Consider the following 22,221-nt stretch of genomic DNA (forward strand, 5'->3'; position numbering starts at 1 on the left):
GAGTTGTTACTTGTGTTCAAACTGAAGGAGGATTGACCAAATATTTTCCTATTTCTGTTTGATTACATCAGGGGTCGACTTTAAGCCCATATCTTTTTGCTTTAGTTATGGATGGTCTTACTGGACATCTACATGAGGATGTACCTTGGTGTATGCTTTTTGTTGATGATATCCTTCTCATGGATAAAACGAGAGAAAAAGCTCAGGAAAATCTTGAATTATGGATTATTGGCCAAAATATGTGGCTTTCTCATGAGGTTTATTTTGAAACTTTGGCTCCTAATTTTGAATACATGGAATGCAATTTTAGTAATAGTAGCTTTAGTGACAGAAGTGTGACTCAAATTATTAAAAGGTATAAAAGGTATAAACGATTTAGATATCTTGGGTCTGTTGTTCAAAGTGATGGTAATATAGATGAGGATGTTAATGGTAGGATTCAAGTTGGTTGCTTGAAGTGGAGGAATGCTTTGGGCGTTTTGTGTGATAGAAAAGTACCGCTTAGACTGAAAGGAAAATTTTATAAGACAATGGTGAGACCTGCAATGCTCTATGGCGCTGAATGTTGGCCTTTAAAAGAGAAGCATAATAATAGGTTAAGCGTTGCCGAGATGAGAATGATTAGGTGGATGGTGGCTTTGCACTTTGGGACAAAATGCAAAATGAATATATCCATGATAGCGTTAGTGTAGCTCCTGTGACGGACAAAATTAGAGAAAGTCGTCTTAGATGGTTTGTTCACATTAAACGTCGACCATCTGATGATCCGATTAGAAGAGTAGATGTTTTAGATTTGATTTGTGTTAAGAAAAGCAGAGGTAGACCTAGGAAGACTTGGGCTTATTGTATAAAAAATGATCTTAATTTACTAGAACTAAATGAAAATATGACACTAAGAAAAAGGATTCATGTTAAAAGGATTCATGTTGCCGACCCCACATAGTGGGGTTAAGGCTTTGTTGTTGTTGTTGTTGTTGCTGTATTTGATGCTTATGTTGTGTTTGAAATTTCAAATGCTTCATAGGGCTGAAGTGGTTGCATGTTTTTTTGCTACTTGCCTGTTTGTATGTACTAGCTGTTTACCTCTTCAATGTTTTCATACCTTGTTGATTATTTAAAACACTAGCCTTTTGATGTGGCTTTTTTTAGTCAAGTTTCTGTAGTATTCCTTTATAAAATTTATGTATAGGCACGCCTTGTTTTTTTTTTTCAATGCATTGTTGGGTTATAACCTCTAAAAGTTAGCATGAATTGCTCTTGTATAAACAATCTCAGGAATTGAATGCATCATGAAAGAGTTCATTTCAGGTATGAATCCGTCCTAGTACAAGAAATGCTTACTCTATTCATACGCATTGTTAAAGAACGTAGATTTTGTGGGTCATCTACGGCTGCAAATCTACAGAGAGAATTGGTTTATAGGTTGGCTATTGGTGATGCAACTCATAGCCAGCTAGTTAAATCTCTGCCTCGGGATCTGTCTAAGAGTGATAAACTCCAAAATGCTGTTGACCTGCTTGCAGTATACAGCAATCCATCTGGAATGAAGCAGGTTTTTCCTGACCACTATAGACTATATTTTTAGTTTTATAATGTTTATGATACAGCGTTTTAGTTATATATATTTTTTTATTCCAGGGAAAGTATTCACTACGAAAAGCATATTGGAAAGAACTGGACCTGTATCATCCTCGTTGGGGCTCAAGAGATCTACAAGTTGCGGAGGAGAGATTCTTCCGTTTCTGTAAAGTGTCTGCCTTGAATGCTCAGCTACCGAGATGGACTCCTATTTTTGAGCCTCTATTTTGTGTATGTAGAATAGCTACATCAAAAATGGTTCTCCAAATTGTTCGGGTTGTTTTTTTTTATGCCTGTTTTTCCGAGAGATCATCCATTTCCCGAGCTCCAGACGCAGTGCTCATTACAGCATTGCACTTGGTTTCCTTAGCATTAAATATCTGTGAAACACAACTTTCCCTTACTGATGATCCTCCTCCAATACTAACCAGTGCTAGTGAAGAATTTGATTTGGGTTCCTGCAGTGTATCTGTGCTCTGGAAAAATCAAAGCATGCTATCATTGTTAGTTTCCTTAATGAGGAAATACAAGGAACAAACTGATGATGTGTATTCTGAGACAAGCCAATGTAACATTTCTTCTTTGATTGAGGCTTTACTGAAGAAGTTTGCACAGTTAAATGCTAATTGTATGTCTGAGCTCCAGCGTTTGGCTCCTAGTGTAATCTGTAATGAGCCACAAGTCAATTGTGCTAATCAGAGTTTGGCATTGAACACTGACATAGATGAGAGAAAATTAAAAGCACGGCAGCGTCAGGCGGCCATATTGGTATGTTTTAGCAACTTTATATCAATTTTTTCCTTTCCTAATGTAGAATTCCTTTGGTAATTTGTTACTTTTAGTTTGCATCTAATGAGCTTGTTTTAAGGTAATTTTAATTAGTGTTGGAAATGAGAACTCTTTTCTTGTTTGATGACCTAGGTAACAGAGTTGCAAAACCATTCTTCCATTATTTTCTTCTTTTGCTTCAAGTACATCACAACATTATCAATCAAATTTTTATGGTGGTTCTATTTTCTGATTGGTACTGTGCATGAGGTCTGGTTGTTTTGTTAGATTGTATGCATTTTTTTGTGAATTTTGAGTTTACTGCCAATATGATAGCAATCTGTAGTTGTTTATCAATATTAACCGCTTTAATTAAATTCTTCCGTTTTCTCTTTCCCGCGTAGCCATCCTTGAGTTTCTGCATATGCGTATTCAGAGGTTTTCAAAATTGAAGGAAATTGATTTCTTGACAGAATAATTTCTATTATAGTTTTTTCTTTCGCTCCTAAATGTGATGATTGGTGAAGCTGTTGATATCGTGAAATATAAAGTCAAGGTTTGATTGTGAACTGTTATAGATAGTCTTGTTTACGTGATCATAGAACTAATCTATTTACCGGAGAAAGCATCTTTTTACACTGCTGTGCTGAGAAAGTAAATTCATGCTTTTACTGTGATTGTGACCACTGGGATAAGGGTAGGTGTATCTCTTGCTTTTTTTGCAGGAAAAAATGAAAGCAGAGCAGTCCAAATTTATTGAAAGTCTTAGCTCCAATAACATTGAGCAAGAATCGTACAAGAAGAAGGAATCTTTTGAGAAAGTTGAAGTTAGAGAACAGTCATTACCTGTTTGCTCTCTGTGCCATGATCCTGATTCTTCAAGTCCATTATGTTTACTGATTCTTCTCCAGGTATTAAACGTTTTGATGACTATCTACTCTTGAGTTATGCCTTCACATATATATTTCGTTTTTGGAGGATGCTTTACAACAAAAAATAATGAAAATCAGATACCGAAGTTTGTTGTTCTATTACTATGAGGTATAACTGATAATTCTTTAGTTGGTAGGACTGATAAAGTTTTGGAAAAACCTCGGTGCGCCAATTTCTGTTCCTGATCTATAGAAGGTCAAAAGTAAAATGTCTACAAGCTGGGCAAAAAAATTGTACAAAAAAAATATTGAGCAACTGCTTTGGCTTGCAATTATAACACGATGAGTGTGTGAGAGATTGAAAGAAGCCCTGGTGTCTAAGATGTTTATCAATATTGTAAAAAAATTGCAAATTTAGGTTATTAGTAATATTTTAAACAATTTCTAAGGTCCATGTTCTTCATAAACACTTGGCCTGAGTTGATAATAACTAGGAAATGAAGATCAATGTAAACATTAAATCATGGTTTCACTAGTCAGAATGTTAATCATTCATCATTAAGCTTATCCCAACCATTTGAGGCTTATTTCATGAAAATCAACCTTTTTTTTTAATGTTCCTAAAGATGCAACTCTTTCATCGAAGTTTTTTTTTATGAGAATTTTGGTTATGTTATTTTTGTTATACCGTTTGTATTTCTAATTGTTCTAGGTTAATTAATCTACTTTATTTATTTGTGATAACTTTCGTCTTTTAACGCCATTGAAGTTTATTTTTTACTATCTAATCTCCAATAGATACTCCACTTCTTGTGTCACTTTAGTATTCTGATTTGACTCCGTTTGTTTTCTTTGTTTTTAGTATACTATGCTAATTGCTGCTTGGTACTTGCATCCATGCATCAAATTTGATTTTGTTGTCATTCATGCCTAATTTACTTAGCAACTATATATCAACCCCTTGTCCCTGTTGGCCTCCTACACGTCACAGAGGCAGTGTGTAACGAGCTTACCATGGATGTCATCAGTCGTTTACCTTGATCACAGGGCAAGGCTAAAATCATTGTCATTGTTGATCGTCTAATCATTTACACTCACTTCATACCACTTCTTGCCAATTTCAAAGCATCAATGGTAGTTTGTCACATAGAGAACCAAAGGTTTTAACCTCCGATTGGGATCATGTTTTTACGAGCATATTTTGTTGAGATATATTGAGTTAAATGGAGGCTAAACTACTCCACAGCAACACAGTTGAATCAACATCACTGGTAGGTTCTTCGGATAATACCTTTGCTGCTATGTTCTTGATTACCCCAATCGCTGGACTTACTATATGCCATGGGCGGAACTCTCCTACAACACTTCCTTCCAATCTTCTATTGAAACGATTAAGCATTGCACAATCATTGGCGATAACCTATCCTTATGTTGTCAATTTGACGAATTGCAAAACTACTAAAAAGTGCTTCAAACTTCAACATTTCCATCTTCACCATCTCCATTACAACATGCTACAAGCTAAAAATCGGATGAAACAAAAAACTGGTCAACATCTTCGGGATGTCGCGTTCAATGTTGGTCAAATTGTGGCCAAGCATTTAACTTTCAATATGCTCTAAATTTTAGTTAAAATTTAGTAAATGTTATTGTTGTCCCATTAAGATCGTGATGATATTTGGCGCCTTAGCTTATAAACTAGTGCTCCACCTTGTCTTCAGCCTGTCTTCCTAAAATAAAACATCAAAATTTAAGCCCCATCCTACCAATCTTCATTCGAATAGTTGGGATATCCGTCAGTTAATTCAACCTGAATAGACAACGTCTAAGATAATGGATGGGGATGTCCAAATTGGAAGCTATTTGGACCGACAATGATCTACAACGAACCTCCTGCAACAACACACAACTTGGCAGAAACTGGCTTTGTATTCGTCAACGCCTGTTGATCTCATTTTGAGGTCATTTCTTCTCTAGTTAGATTATAGGATCTAGCTCTAAGGCTTCATATTGACTATCTTAGAGGACTAGAGTTGGGACCTATCCCTTTATAGAAATTTGAACCACTTCCCGATTCTCTTGTGGTGTCTTGCCTGGGTGGTCTCAAATCATTATCATTTGGTTGAGTGGTGAAGGACCAACATGTGAGAAATTAAAGAGAGTTCCCAATAGTATCTCAAGCCCTAGGAAAATTTCTTTAAGACTTTATCAACACACTCACATACACAGGGTGAAAAATGTGAACTTGTCCAGACAACCCTCGATGACGAACTAGACTGCCCGGCGCGTCCGGGACGTCAATTTTAGTTAGGGAGGACACTCATATTGTCATGATTCTGCACATGAGCAAATCACACGCAAATCGGTGAATTATCCGAACGACCTCGAATGATGAAACGAACTGCGCTAGTAAGTCTGGAGCGTCAATTTTACCCAGAGGATACCCACTTTGCTAAGGTTCCGAGCACGAATAAATCACACGCTAATTAATATAATTAAATAATATAACACAATAAAGTAAAACGAAATAAAAAAAAATAATAATAACAAAATCCTTGTTTTAAACCTATTTCACCGAACTCACGCACTGTCGGCCGTTTTTAACTTCGTAATTTGATAAAGCGATGATTTTGTGATTTAAAAATAATTTAAATATGAATATAACCCTTTTGATTTTTAAAAGTAACATTTTTAAAAGTAACAAAAGTAACATTTTAATTTTAAAATAGGTGAGACTAAACGGGTCTCACATTTTAAATAGTTTAAATGATTGAATACAATACTACAATTAATATACTTATCTCGAAGGATAAATATATCACTTGTAATGAGAATTCAATCACCTAGACTAAAAAAATTGTGACATCCATTTTAGTCTGCGAAATATTTTATAAAAAGGCCAACAAGTTCCCTCGCCTAACATAAAAGAAATTAGATAGGTTTATTTTATCTGGGTTCCAGGTTCCCTATAGAGGCAAACCCCTATAGTTAATTACATCTTAAATGACTGGGGGCCACTTAAGAAAACTCTCGATTAAGATCAGGTGGTTTTGCTTTCAAGATTTCAAAGTTTAGGTTTTCACGATTTGACATTGGAAAATCAAATGAGGATTGCTCAAAATAGGAACAATTATTTAAGGAATCCAAAGAAAAGAAAAGTAGGGGATATCACAGATTCAGGAGAAACCCAGGAGATGCCCCAACTATCCTATTGTTTGGCTTTATGTCTTTGAAATAATTTAATTTGATATTTCAATCCTGCAAATTATTTAGGATTTAGGACTTATGTTTACACAATATTGGACTGTGCAAATAGCCTAAAAAGATAGGAGGATTTACACCGTACCGCACGGTAACCTCAGAATCCTAAAGTGTTAGGACTTATAATTGCACAACAGAGTTGTGCAAAAGCCTGAAGGGTGTCCTATGAGTTGTTATTTAAACTAAATGAAGTGATAGGTGATGTGAAGATGTTTATGTGATGTGTTTTGATGTTTTGCTGATCCAACTTGAGGTTGTTCTTCGTCGTGTTGCCCACGGTGTTCGCTCCAAACTCCTCGTAGTAGCACCTCCTGGTTTAGTTTTGGTTTTGAAAATACACCTAACCACTAGGTTATTCTAAACTAAGACATAGTACAAAAACTAAGCAGTAAAATATGCAGTGTGAAAGAAAAACAACAATGTAGTGTACAGTAAAGAAGAAGGACAGCAACATGCTTATAAAAGAAAATACTGTAATGTAAATCAAACTTATACACCTGGGAGACTCGTTGCTCCTTTAAGTTCAGCTATTATGCGCTGTGTAAGAGAGGAAAGTATGACCTGACAAAGATTTGAAAAAAAATAGGTAAATCGTAGGAAGAAGACAAACAAATAAAATAAAATACAATACCACATATAAAGGGCCAAAAATAAGAAATTTATATGTGATATTGAGATGTCCCCAATTGTCAATTGGGTAGTTTTGGTCAAGTTAAGGTAAGAATTTCATTATTTGATCTAATTAAATCAGTCATGAATCACAATCTAGTGCACCCTCGTGCCTAGTGTCCTAGTTATCTCATGAACTAGGGTCAGATGTCTGGCTTCTTAGGATCATTTGAAAATTAGGAGGATGGACTCTCTCAAGGTGTGCTCCTAAGATCTAGGAAGCATATACTTTAGTTTACTTGAAGTGTCTAATTTTAACTGACTGTCTTTCAACTAACCCTCAAACCTCTTTAGATTAAGTTTAGCTCACCATCAAGCTCCTAAAACCTAAGGGGTAAACCTATAGTTTTGGCAAAAGGGTTGTGAAGTGTGCTTCAAACCTAGTTAGGGTAGTTGGATTTAAGTTTATTCAAAGCTTAAGGGACCTAAGTGCAGGTCTACTAATATTTTCAATCCATGTCCCTAATTGTTATCTAAACTCTCACTTTCTTCCAATTCCCAAATATTCTTCCAATTTTCAGTTTTATCTTTCATATTCAAAAAGGAACGGTAGATGGTTAACTATTCTATCCCCCTTTAGGTTTTATCACATTGAAGTTCTAAATCTTATTTTTAATTTTCTCTCCCTTCTTTCCCTCATATTTCCCTTAAGACTGAATCATTTCTGAATATAATTAAATCGGAAATTCCTATTTTTAACTTGACCGTTAAAATAAAAAAAAAGAAAACAAAACAAACGAACAGGAGACCGATCTATTTTTAAAACCAAGCCAAATCAGTAAAGCTTAAAATAAATCATGAATGTATCGGCCTAAAACGTTTAAATTCGTTAAAAAGAAAATGATCGGATCAATCCCGAGAAGGATATCCTTTCAAAGCGGCAATTTTATGGATTTCCAAACCCCTTTATAAATTCAATTTACATTAACCCTATATATATACATTTTAAATGAAATTGTACAAGCCCTTTTACATTTCATAAAAGAAGAGACACTAATTAATGGAAAAAGTAATTTTCTAGTATTCTAGAAAAACATACCGATGTCAAAAATAATTTAATCCCAACCTCATCAAAAGTTTATAATGAGATATAAATTCAACATGGTGTAAAAAAAATGCTCTCGAGTAAGACTCTAACATCATAACAGACTCACGGGTAAGGGCCAGAAGGAAGGCTCCAAAGGCAACAACACCAAACAATACCCAAAATCAACACAATAGGTATCAACCTATCTTTATTTGAGCTTTAATTAATCATAAAAGAACCATATGGGGAAGCTCATGACCAGGCTAAAATAAGGAACAAATCAAATTCCAACCAATCCCAACATTGATCACAACATACAGGGGTCACGAGTAAAAGACAACAAAAGAGAACCGTAAGGCAACACACATCAATTGAGGCTCACGGGTAGAACCTGGAAGAGGAGCAAGACAGCCACCAAACCAGCCCCCAAATAAGATTTAATTAAACTCTAAACTAGCTCACAACTAAGGCCTGGAAAAGGAGCAAAACAGCCACCAAACTAGCCTCAAACAAACTCATAAATAAGCTCACAAATAGAACTAGGGAGAAGAGCAAAACAACCACCAAATCCACCCCAAATTAACTCACAAACAAGCTTACATGTAAAACCAGGGAGGAAGCAAAAACAACCACCAAACTATTTTCTCAACAAAGCCAACCGAGCCTTGCACAAGGGGCAAACCGAAGCCAGCAAGGAGTAAATCAAAAACTCACAAATAAGCTCACAAATAGAACTAGGGGGGAGAGCAAAATAGCCACCCAATCCACCCCAATTTAACCACAAACAAGCTCACATGTAAAACCAGGGAGTGAGCAAAAACAACCACCAAACTATTTTCTCAACAAAGCCAACCGAGCCCAGCACAAGGGGCAAACCGAAGCCAACAAGAAGGAGGGCAAACCAAGGCCTAAGGAATAATCCCAACAGTAAAACGTTTCAGCCCCCATAAATCGCCAAAAGGAGCCCAAAACGAGCCCAAGAACATGGCCAACCGAGCATACCAAATAAGTTAAGTAAAATGCAATTTCCAACATGTATTTTAGCAAGGGGGAAGCAATAGAGGATCATGAAATGAGCCTCAAACATGTCTTTTCCAACTCTCAAAACAATTTTCAGCATATATTTCATTAAAGAACAGCAAGAGAAACAATATATGAGCTCCACATACATTTTCCAGCTCATAAATATAATTTCCTGTATATATTTTGATGAGGGGCAGCAAAAGGGAATAAAAATATAAGCCCAAACATGCTTTCTTTCCATCCCATAAAATAATTTCCAGCATATATTTCATACTTCCAAATATTTCAAGCAACGAAAGTAATAGAGGCATCCCTCAAGCATGCTTTTTCATAGACATAAAATAAGTTCCAGCATGCATTTCATACTTCAAAATATTTCAAACAACGAAAGTAGTAGAGACAACCTTCAAACATGCTTTTCCATAGACATTAATTAAGGAATAAAAATGCATTTCTAGACTACTCTTCCAATGATTTCATTTATCATGCATATCATATGTCTTAAGCATAGAAGAAGAGAAAGCAATCATGGTATGCTATATTCTGATGTTCAAGAAGACTATTTCATGCATAAATCACTGAACATACACAAACCATGCTTCTTCACGCTTTAAAAAAAAAAACTGGAAATATTTTTATGCCATCCGAAATGATATAAAATAGAGGAAAGGAGAAGAATACCTCTTTAGTGTAGACTTAAAGCAAAGTACTAAAATAAGATCGAAGAAAGCATCACAGAAATTTCTCCTGAAGGCCTCACGCAAAAGTTTTTCTCGGATTTCTAGTTCCCTCAAGCCGCAAATCCTTCGAACGACAGAGAGGAAGGCAAATTTCTTTCGAACAACAGAGAAGGAATAAATTCGTTTGCTAACCGTGAAGTAGGAAGAAAGAAAATGCCAAATTTCTTCTTAAAAAAAAAATCTTCTCTCAAGAACACCCTCCCCTTTTTTTAGCAAAAGAAAACTTCTTACAATCCTTTTCACACACAACCACCAACGGTTTACCAATGGATGCTCCACACCCCAACACACGAAAATCAAATTTTAGATAAGATGTTAGTAGAGCTTTCTCCTCCAAAACTTCCCACAGTAAAGAAGAAAGAAAACAGTCTCTCGGACAGCAAAGAGAAAGAACCAGCCTCACAACAGCACAAAAGCCACTCCTCTCCTTTCAGACTTTACCCAAGAGAAGGCAAAGCCCTCACAATGCCTCAAACACACACACAGAATGAAGAAACGAGACACAAAAATGACAGCACCTCCCCCACTCAAAATAAAATTTGGCTAACCCTAAGTAACTCCCCAAATGAGATTTTTATAGCAAAAGAGGGAGGAGGAAGAATACCATCCCTCACCTGGGCGGTGAGCCGAGCCAAGAGAAGCGACAAACCTGGCGTGGGGAGAGGATGACAGAGGCGAGGCTTTGTCGCAGAGGAGCAGCTCGCGTGACACGGCGTGGAAGCTTTTAGCCAGGGCTTCAGTGGGGACCGAAAGCTTCGGCCAAGAGAGGAGAGGAGTTCGGCGAGTAAGAGGACAGCGAAGATTCGCGATTCGGGATGCCGATTGGGGAAGATTCAGTTCGACCCCCTAGGGATCCGCCTGGATTGCGAGTGAACGAGAGGGAGAGGCGAGCCATGGCGCCGCTCGATTGGTTTCGGTGCGGCCGATTGGAGGAGCTAGGGCACGGGCACAGACGAGGGGGAGATGAGCTGAGCGCAAGACTGATCTAATGGAGAGTTTAATCGTGCGGGAGAAGGGGAAATAGAGATTAGGGTTTTATAAATATTATATAATTAAAAATATAAGTATGAAAATACTTAATTTTTAAAGTAAAAATCTGATTTGCACATTTTAATTCGTGTGTGAAATCGTTGCAAATTGGATGTTCCTTTTAGGTAATTTTGACGTTTCGGACGCGCTGGTGCGGTCTAATTCGACGTCGGAGGTCATTTTTACGAATTCATCGATTTGCGCGACGAATTCATCGATTTGCGCGTCAATTTTCTCGTGCCAAAAATATGGCAATATGGGTGTCCTTTCCTACTAAAATTGGTATCCCGGACGCGTTGGCGCAGTCCGATTTGTCGTCGGAGGTCATCCAGAGAAGTTCACATTTTTACACATTTTTACATGTCCCCCGGGCTTAATGGAAGTTCGATTTCGTGCAATTTTGTGAATTTTGTGCATTTGGTGTGTGTATGCGACAAAAAAGTCGTGACGATGTTTTCCTAAGGCTTGAAGTCCTATTAGGAACTTTTCTCTTGAGTCTTCGCAAAATATCACATAACCGCTTGTTCATAAGACGATGATCTTGTGCTAAAAATATTAGACATCAAAGGAAAATAAAAAGTGGCTAGAATTTCTAAAAAGGTGGGTCTTAATTCTAGTTTTCTAAGATTATCATTAAGAACTCCTAGAGCTAGATCCCAAGACCTTAATGAAAAAGAAATGACCTCAAAAATGAGGTCAACACGCACCCGATTCAGTCTTTCCCTCCTTCGACCGAGAGTCTCGGGCGTGCCCTAGCTCCCGCGTTCCTCTCCTGCATGCATGCGATCCCTCGCGATGAAACCCGATCGCCTTCTCCTCTCCAGCGATCGACCGCACCCGAGCAGAACCCTAGCTCACATGTCTCCTGGTTCGATCGCGAGCTCCCAACGTTCGGCTCCTCTTCTGCGTGAGCCGCTCGACCGAACGGCTCACCAGTCGTGAGCTGCCCCCTGCCCGACCCTTCCTATCCCCTATTAGTCGTGTGCTTTCACTGTTGTATTCTTGAAGCTTTTGGGTTAGGAGTCTTGTGCTTTTCCATCAAAGTTCTTAAGGGAAGTGCTGCTGATTTTTTTTAGGATTGTTCTTGAATTTGCCTTGGATCTGCAGCAAGTGGTAACCCTCTTCCTCCTTTCTTCAAGCTTTTGAAGGAATTATCTGTTTTATTCTACTTTCATGCCTTGGGTTTAATTTGCTCATAATTTATAAAGATGTATTTTGGCAATTTTGCTCTGATGATTTCTTGCATGGCGATATGAATGATCTTTCTAATCTGTATCACTTGGAATTGCCCCTAAATATAATTTTTTTAAAATGATCCTTCTAGTCCGCGTCACTCGGAATTGCTACTGAATGCATTTTCTAATGCACCTGAAATTAGGAAATTAAAGTCGCTTTAAGAACTAATTGAGTTTAATGTTAAGAATGAGAATGGTTATAGGATTGGTGAGCTGCAGTTTTTTTTACGTTCCCACCACCCAATCATTATGTATTTACATATTTAACACCTAAATTGCAACTTTTACATGTCTACCACCCAATTCTTATGTGTTTACATTTATAACACCTGAATTTCAGCATTCTTTCCCAAATTCTCTATGAATTTGGTGTCTTCTGAGCTACATTTATGAAGTATATCTTACGGCTTTTGAAGATGTTTTTGTTGCCTAAGGGGGTCTTTTGCGATTTATTTGAGCTGCAGTTTTCGGAGGTGTTTGGGACTGTTTCAAGTCTCTTTTGGGCTGCGGTTTTGCCCTGTCTTGGTGATAGTTATTAGGAACCTTTTATAAACATGTTTTGTGGGCTGAATTGATTTCAGTTTAGAGCTTTTAAAATTATGTTCTGTGAGTTGAATTGGTTTAAGTTTAGAACTTTTAAAAATGCTGTTTTTATGGGCTGAAGTGGCTGTAGTTTTGAGGGCTTTTCAATGCATCTTTTGACGATGTTTTGGTAAAGTTTCAGGCTGCAGCCTGCCCTGTTTAAGAGAGATTTTGATGGCTGCGGTTTTATCCTGGTTTTGGGGGCTGTTTAGCTTCCCTGGGCTGCGGTTTCTTTTGCTATGGTGGTATATCCAAATTTTAGGACTATTTTAGCCCTTTGGGCTGCAGTATTGAAACTTTAGGAAATGTTTTAGCTCTCTTGGCCACTGTTTTCTCGTTGCATTGCTTTAGCATGGAGATCTTTGGGCATTTAATAATGGGGCTTTTGTTTTTGGGCTTTTCTGTTGCCCCGATTTGAAATGCAGGCATGCCGATTTATTTGATTTTTGGGGGTATGTTTTGAGCTTCTCGGTTGTCCCCCTGTTTGAGATATATTCTGAATGGTAACATAGCTACGGGGCTTTGGAATTTTGCCTTGGGGGCTTGGTTTGTACTCCTTGGCCGCCTCCCTGTTTGAGGCATATCTGATGAAATTTATCTGATGTTGGGGGTGTTCGGTTTTGTGTTTTGCTGCTGTCCCCTCTATTCAAAATAAGGGTGGATGATTTTACTCGACATTTGGGTCATTTTGGGAGCTCTTAAAGTTTGCTATATGGTTACTAATCCCATTTGAATTGGAAATTTTTAGTTCGAGGTGAAACTAAATGTTTTGATGTTCGCAAATTGAAATATTTTAATTTTAGTTTTTTGGAAGAGCTTGAATGCCTCTTTTGAGGAATGATGTACGAGGCGTTTGGAAATATTTCGGGGCCCAATTCTGCGGGCCGAATTGATTGAAAAAAAAAGGAAGGGAGAAGAAAGGAAAAAGGGAAAGATTATTTGATATTTGAAAAATTCGGGCATAGCTTGGGGGTTTCTAGATTGTGTCTTTTGGGGACGTCTCTTGGCTAGCTTGGGGGAGTGTGCTCCATCTCTTTACCTATTCGAGAATGCCTCGCCAGTTGGATCTTTTAGGCTAACCTTCCTGCCACTCTGGTTTTTCTTTTCTAAATTGGTTTTGGAGGTGGGTTAGTTTTCTTTCTTTATGTTTCTTGCTTTTTGGTTTGTTTTCCTTGCTTCTTGGTTTAGGTTTTTGGTGTTTATGCCCGAAGTATAAGTGCGCATATATAGCCTTTTGCTATATATGAACCATCAAGCAAGGTCGCAAGTAGATCAGTTTTGTTTTGGGGCTTAGGGCGGCGATGACAAAGACACACCGATGGTAGAGCAGAATGATATTCTATCCTACGACATCAGGACTCAATTCAGGGACCCGGAGAACCGTATGATGATGATATCATTCACCGACAAAAGACTAGCGGGAGACCCATACCTTTTTAGGTTGTTGGCGGTCCTACGCTCGACGGCGTGATCGACTCGTGGACAATCATAATTTTCAAAACCGATAAGAACCGACACGATAAGAATAAATATAGTATTTATAAAATTATTTTTACTACAAAATTTATACAACTTCTTTTTATATGCCTGAAATTCATGTACATACTAAAATATAAATTTTAAATGTACTGTAACTTGATTGTCCACTTGTCAATTACCAGTACTGGGTTAAGGAACACCCTCTTAAGTTAGGTTTAGTAGGACACACTTCTAGTTGAGTGGCGGACTCTATACATTCGGGTGAACGATAATAGCCTTCGACGTCCCTTGAGTATAAATATATAGTATCTGAGCCTAGCCTTGACCCGAGTGCTTGCGGTTTTGTCTCTTCAGGTTTTTCGTGTGATTTTATTGGAGCTTTTGGTAAAGCACTCGTGGTCTTTTTTCGAGATCTTCCCGTGTTTTCAGTGACTTTCTTTGAGCTGTCATTCACTATTTTTCTCGTGTTTTCCTTCGTGGGTCATTTGCCATTTTTTTTTCTCGAGTTTTCCAGATGGTGTTTCTTTTGTTGCTCACTTTTACTTATACAATGCATGCTAGTTCGTTTTTTTTTAAATTCTATTACTATATTTATACCTGCTACATCAATCACACTTAAGGAGTAGCGGGCCTCTTAGGTATACATGTTTGTTTTACACTTACAGCGCTTTACTTTACAACACACTTCATTGTTCTTCTCTATTTGTACATTCTACTGTTTTCCTATACTAAATGCTTTATTGCTCCTATACGTACTGTGCTGTCACTGCTTTCCTTAGCTATACCTGCTACTGTTTATTTTACACACTATATCTTAAAGTAGGAGACTAGTAGTTGGTTTCATAGGAGGTACTCGACAGCAGATGTTGACTCAACAATTGCATGTACACTTAAAATTAACATCGAACTCGAAGCTACTATGACGAGGAGCTTGGAGCTAACATTGTGGGTAGCACGATCATCTTCAACAACAAAACACGTCTATATCAGCTAAACCATTCCTTAGAAATTAAATAGCAACCCATAGGACTTCTAGGTAGTTTGTTTAGCGCAATGTGAATCCTCACATATTATCTTTAGGCTTTTGCACAACCCTGTTGTGCAATTATAAGTCCTAACACTTTTAGGATCCAGAGGTTACCGTACAGTACGGTGTAAATCCTCCTAAATCCTCCTTTTTAGGCTATTTGCACGATCATATATCGTGCGAATGTAAGTCCTAAATTCTAAAATTAAATTGCAGGATTAAACATTGAATAACATCATTTCAAAGACATAAAACCAAATAATAGGTTAGTTGGGAGTTCACCGAGGTTCTCCTCGGATTCGTGATATCCCATACTCTTTTTTTCCTTTGAATTCCTTAAAATAATTATTCCTGTTTGAGCTACTCTCATTTGATTTTCTGTTGTCCAATCTTGGAAACCTAAATTTTGAAATTTTGAAAGCAGAATTATTGATCTTAATCGAGTCTTCTTAAGTGACCCCGACCATTTAAGATATAATTAACTATAGGGGTTTGCCTCTATAGAAAAATTGAAACCCAGGTAACATAATCCCTATTTAATCCTTATATTAGATAGGAGAACTTGTCGGTCTCATATAAAAGGTTTTGAAGACCAAATGGATGTCACAAAATTCCTTGGTTTGGGTGGTTGAGTTTACTATAAGTGATTTGTTTATCCTTCGGGATAGTCTATTACATGTGGTATCGCACTCAACCGTCCAAACTATTTAATATGTGAGACTCGTTTGGTCTCATATATTTTCAAAATTAAAATATTACTTTCAAAAACTAAAAAACACATATTTATATTAAAACTATTTTCATATTTACAAAAATAATTCTTTTCAAAATAATGGCCGACAATGTCTCAATGACTGCCATGTAGAAATTGGGTAATTAGGAGATGCTTAATCCATTATTAAAAGAAAGCTAGTCTTTTTTGCTTAGCTTTGTCAGCAGGGAACGCCCTTTTTTTAGCTTTTGTTTGGTTAATTAGATACATGACATTAAGCTTTGGTGGGAAAAGGGAAGCTACTGGTAATTATGGGAAGAGTGCATAATGGTAATGCTACAGCAAACTACAAAAAGTGAAGAATATCGAACTTCCTTCTATGTTTTCTTCTTTTGCTCTTCTGTGTTTATTGTTTACACTGTTCTGGTGACTCTTCTAGGTGGTGTTGGTATTTTGCTGAAATTGCCGTTTACCTTTCCCTATGTCTAAATGATTGTATGTACATCTCAAGTTTTTGATATTTTAAATGAATCAAATTTACTTTTTGGATTGCAGAAATCTAAGTTAACTAGTTTTGTAGACCGAGGTCCCCCAATTTGGGAAGATGCAGAGCAGTTACGCAGGGAGGTCAGTTCAGCTGGGAAGCTAAAGTCAGTTGATTCTTCTGGCCCCTGCACATTCATTCCACTTCAGTTGTCCCAGATCGCAGGTCCTGAAGTTGATCATGATGTTGAGCCCATAGAAATCGATACATTTTTTAATTTCATTAGAGACCAGATTCCTGATATTGGAAACTTTCAACTACCTAAGGTTTCACAGGATAATGCCAAAGATCCTTCCTTTTGCCTTGAACTGATGGAAAATTATCTTTTCCATTCTATCATGGAAGATGTACATGAAAGCCAGTCTTATTCACATTCTACAACTGGTGAACAGAACTCAACTTCTGTTGTAGATTCCAATATAACTAGAGATTCGGGTTCTGTGCTGCAGGAATATGTTGCTTGTCTATCAAGAATATCTTCTAAGCAACAAAGCTCTTCTTTGTATGATATTTTGCATCATGGCAATCTCTCATCAAAATCTAAGGGCACAGTTGCTAGAGTTATTAGATTTGGTCCTAAAGATTGTGATGGAATTCACATTTCCTCTTGCGGGCATGCTGTGCATCAGGACTGTCATGAGAGATATTTAGGATCATTAAAGCAAAGGTATGCTTTCCCTATGATTATTTGAATGTAACGTAACTATGGATTTTATGTTGTATCATTTACTTAAATTGTTACGGCTGTTTCTTAATGAAGATTTTGTCTGTAATGCTTTTTTGGTTGTTGTTTGTGGTAATCAAGGATACTTCGTGAGCATGAGAGTTTGTAAAGAACTTTGTAGAGGTGTGAGTCTTTGGTTTATCTTGTGAGCTTTCAGTTCCTTTTTGGTCTTTCCATTCTGTTGCTTAGATACTCTGTTCATTTTTTAATTTTGATATGAAGGAAGCTGATTCACTTAATAGTACATAATGGTAAAGAATTTGTGATGATTTGACGTTAATGGGTGTTAACTTTGCTACTTCTAAGCATGCATTTTCGATCACACTTGAGAGGCAAAAAGTGCCAGTAATTCCAGGCGGTAAAGTGGCTAACAAGAGATTCATATTGTTGGATCATATGCCTGTGGACAAGCTTGAGTTATGCATGTTGGGGTGGAAATAGCTTTAGGACATGATGTTTCTAATTTTCAATATGAAGATTGCTTGTAACTATGTTTATTAGACGTGCTACTTTAGTTGATTTAGTTTGTACACCAATATATTCCATCTTTTTCCATTTTGCCTCCTTACAAAAGCAGAATTGTTTTTTTTAAGTTGATACCTTGATTATTTACTTATTAAAATGCTCTCATAGTAAATTTATTTTCTCTTATGCTCATGTTTCAAAATAATTCTTAACAAAAGCCTTTAAGTTTCCTCACTCTAAATATTTTTTATTAACCAATTCCGTTGTTATTTTATTCATTAGACTTGGATGGTATTTGGAGAAGAATTGGCTTGTTTGATCTCAAAAAATCTTTTCAAAGGTGGATTTGAAGAGTTGCATTCTATATTTATTTTTCATTTTATTAAGTTGAATTTGAAATTCTCATGAAATTTGGTATGCAAGCATTTAATTATTGGATCTTTACTTCGAAGGTGTCAGTGTGTCATTTGAATGTCTTTAGGTCTAAATAAACTGTAGTTGTTTGTGTCTTTGTTCAAAGAGAGGCTGTGCTCCGTTGATGGGGAGAATGTCCTTTGTTCTCTCATTTTTTAGGATAATGATCATATAATGGTGGAGTTAAGAATTTTTTTAATGTGGCTTATAAATTAATTAATTTTTTTAGGGGCAAGAAGCATTATATAAATTATATAGTGGTGGAGTTAGGAATTTTTTTATTGGGGCTTATAAATTAATTAATTTTTTCTAGGGGCAAGAATCATTATATATATTAAGTCAATTTAGAAGTTCGCGTGCTTCCATGTGTCTTCTAAATCCACCCTTGTTATCTGATTCTGATGACAAGGATCTGTTTTGTCTGTTTTGTTTTTTTTTTTTGGAAATTACTGAAGTTGGCTATGTTTTGAAATTATGGTGATTAATCTGAGCTAAATTGAAAATGATCTTATGCCATCCATATCCACTAGGTTAGATTATGAGGTGCCTATAAATTATCTTGAAATTGCTGAAGTCATTTATTATTAGTATTGAAAATTTTTGGCTTGAATAAAATTTCTCTTTTAGTTTTCTATCTTGTCAATGCGAGATGGATGTGTGGTTCTTTTGTGGGAAAGTTATATATTTTATTGATGTGAGGTTTGATTTTTTCCATCTTAAAAATCTTGTTCATTGTTTATTTCTTCTACAATTCGCATTGGCTAGTTTAGTCTCTTGATTTTGGTCAAAATTTGATAAGCCATAATTTGATTTTGTAGAAATTAATTCATTTGTTTCCAAATTGTTACTAAAGTTTTCGGATTTCTCGTGAACGATTCCTTATCAATTAGCTTAGAAAACTAATATTACATCACGGCAAGCTCAAACGGGCACATATACGCTGACCTACGCTATGTTTTTTTTAAATCAAATTTAATTGTTTTTTGAAGCATGCTTAAGATTTCCTTAAAAGGACTTTACCTATATGTTTTTTTGTCTCAATATTGATTTATATGTGTTATAGAGGTTTATCATTTTTATTTTTTGTTCATAGTTTTGAAATTTTAAAGCATATTCATTCATGCTGCTTTTATATTTAATTAAAATGAATGTTAAACTAATGGTTTGTTTAGTTAAGCAGAGGGAGAGTTTAGTGTAATGGTTAAATTGCCTCCATTATGCCTTGGAAGTCATGTGCTCGAGTTATGAAAATAACTTATTTGCAATACAGGGTGTAAGGCTATGTACATCAAATGCTCCTTAGAGGCTTAAAACCTCAGCATCATACCTTTTATTAACTATTCATGTGATTCACTTGGAATTCAAGCATATTGATTTTATGAATTCATACTGTGTAAGTCGTGTGACATTTTCATAAAATATAGTAGGTTTGTTCTGGTTGGGTTGCTTGGTTTTTTGTTAGAACATTTGTGATACGATCCAACATCAAAATTGGATTCAACGTCAAAATCAGCACACTTTTTCCATTAAAGTTAGGACACACAAATTTTATTTCTCTAACATCAAATGAGAGCAAAACAACACTAACAACTCCCACAGACACATAAGTAGGCGATCTCTCCCAATTTCTACAATTTGAGAGGTAGGAAATCTCTCCCAAATCTTAAACCTAAGATATAAGACTCAATCTCATGCATAAAACCTAACACTAAACATAATAAGCTTATTTTAATAATGAAATACTAACTTGCCCTTACAAAAGCACAAATTGCCCTTAGGCTAGGCACCAACTTAACATGACTCTTCTCCAAAAGACAACTTGTTCTCAATATGGGAAAAAGTGAGAGTGTTCCTCTTCCTTCACCATAGCTGTTTTTATTTCTTTATCCTCTACCTCCTTGTCATGCATTATGAGAATTTATAATTTTTTATTATTGCAATGGTGTCCTGCGATAAACGTCTTATCACACCAAAAACATAATCATTTGGCTCGCTTTTTCTGAATTTCTCTCTATAAGATGCTTTAGTGTTGCTCCCGGTTGCGACCCATTATTCCTATCCAATGCAACCTCCCTCTAGACTTCCACTGTCGGAGCTTTTGGTATCGTCGTGGTTGTAACAGTTCGGTACGATGTTCCATCCACACTGCTTCTGCTGGCCTTCTCCATCTGGCTTTTGTCCTCCACCATCTGGGTTAGTTCCATATTCTCAATCTCCATGGTCTCAATAGTTGGAGTGTTGTCCGTTTGTTGGGCTTTAGGGCCTTTATGAAATCCCCCTCCCGTCGAATCTTGCTTCAGAAATCTCCCTCAATCATTTCGACGGGAGTTCAAATCTTTCTTTATATTTCATGACTGCCCCCTTTTGATTTAAGGCGCGTAAAATTTTTTGTTTAGTTCTCCTTCCCAAATTGCTCCGAACCATTCTAACAAACAATCCTTAAATTTCTCCTACGAACGGATCAGGTATCTAACCTCCCTCCATTGAAACCAAGTTAGGGCTTTTCCCTCCAAACATAACTCTGTCGTTATGAGTTTCTCTTCCTCATCTAACCAATTCACTGTAAAGCGTCGCTCCACTCAATACACCCACCCATGTGTGTTTTCCCCTTCTAACATCATCACTCCAACTTTCTCTCCCTCTGTCGTTTCACCCATGTATGGAGGGTAAAACTCTCTCCTTCAATCATAACCACATCCTCTCTCTACTTCTCTCATTTCTTCTCCGACCTTCTCCATACCTCTTGCATAATTTCTTCTCCATATTTTGGCGCAACCGCCTCCATTAGACATCTCTAATCTACCCCCAATCAGAGCTCTGGGAGGGGGTTCTTGATGTGAGATGTTTTCCTCCCGTTCCTCTCGTTCCTCTAGTTCGATCTCTTTTCATTTCTACTTGGCCACAGAATCTCTGATTAGGATTTGCAAATTCAGTCGCCACCAAGGTCTTGTGTTGCATCTCAATAAGCCTCCTGAACATCTCCTCCAAGCTCTTGAATCGGCCCTCAAATCAATTTTTTTATGGAGGAAAACTTTCCTTCTATGGCGAAGAACCTTTCCTTCATCCTAAATATGATTTGACTTGTCTCTTCCTCCAACTTTTCTCTAAATCATCTACTTTCTTTGTTGCCTTCACTTCTTTTCATTTTCAAAATCTATCTGATGTGATCCTGTAGTTGGTTTAAATCGGGTCCGTAAAAATTGGCTTGAATCTCGAGGCTTCCCAACAAGCTTAACTTGTAGGTCTTCAACGAAGATCGAAGATCCGTCGTCGCCTTGCCACATGCTCTTGTCATGGTTGTATTGCTTCTCAACCAACTCTTATCTCATTGTATTGCAGTTGTCACCCTCTTGTGCGCCATCCGACTAGGTCACGAAGGCGTTTCTTGTGTGTTGTTGTTATGTCGTCCTTCCATGTACCCAACTATACCGTCGATCGACCTTCCTTGTACCCACGATCTCGTTGGCCTTCCCCACAAGCACCAATCACAAATGTTTCGTGAGGATGGAACAGGAGGAGAATGAAGTTTCAGGTCTCTGTAAGGCTTGATCCTTCACGTCAGGGCCTTTCATGACTGTATCCAAAGATGGCGTGGGAGGAGGTGAAACATGGAGTTTTGGGTCTCGGTAAGCCATGATCATTCGTCGTTGGAAAGCTTAACTCACGATTATCGCTGCCTATTCGCCACAGTCCCGTCGTCGCTTTCTTTGGTATGTCGCGGTCCCAACCTTACTTTCTCAGTTAGCTTTTACTGTGATTATATCGAGGCACGTAACGATCTTTTTCTTCCCAGCAGAATAGCTCTTCTTCTCTGAGCAAATAACCTTTTCTTTTCAGATTCTCAAATCGATGCTCTCATACGAATTTGATTACGATCCAACATCAAAATTTGCATGTTTTTTACAAAAGAAAAAAAGGACAAGCACATTTTATTTATCGAATATCAAATCAAAGCCCAATTCCTACAATTCCCAGAAGTCAAAATTGTCACTTTTTTTGTTCTGTCGCAGTCTCACGTTGCTTTCTCAGTTAGCTCTTACTGCGACCATATCGAGGCACACAACATTATTTT

At 37.0% G+C, this 22,221-nt stretch overlaps 1 protein-coding gene across 6 annotated transcripts in view; it reads left to right on the plus strand.

The window, feature by feature from the left end:
- LOC110024871 (E3 ubiquitin-protein ligase PRT6) overlaps window positions 1-22,221 on the plus strand; it is a 67,872-nt gene that overhangs the window by 15,853 nt on the left and 29,798 nt on the right. For all 6 annotated transcript variants that reach the window (XR_002294060.1, XR_002294062.1, XR_002294061.1 and 3 more), the window contains exons 6-9: window positions 1,309-1,552; window positions 1,639-2,346; window positions 3,072-3,257; window positions 16,558-17,213. Coding sequence is in view for 1 of the 6 variants with exons in the window: in XM_020725056.1 (XP_020580715.1) it covers window positions 1,309-1,552; window positions 1,639-2,346; window positions 3,072-3,257; window positions 16,558-17,213 (1,794 nt within the window). In the remaining 5 variants the exon portion in view is untranslated. The remainder of the gene's footprint in view (window positions 1-1,308; window positions 1,553-1,638; window positions 2,347-3,071; window positions 3,258-16,557; window positions 17,214-22,221) is intronic.

The sequence above is a fragment of the Phalaenopsis equestris genome, unplaced genomic scaffold, assembly GCF_001263595.1.
Source record: "Phalaenopsis equestris unplaced genomic scaffold, ASM126359v1 Scaffold000277, whole genome shotgun sequence".
In the NCBI taxonomy this organism is placed as follows: Eukaryota; Viridiplantae; Streptophyta; class Magnoliopsida; order Asparagales; family Orchidaceae; genus Phalaenopsis; species Phalaenopsis equestris.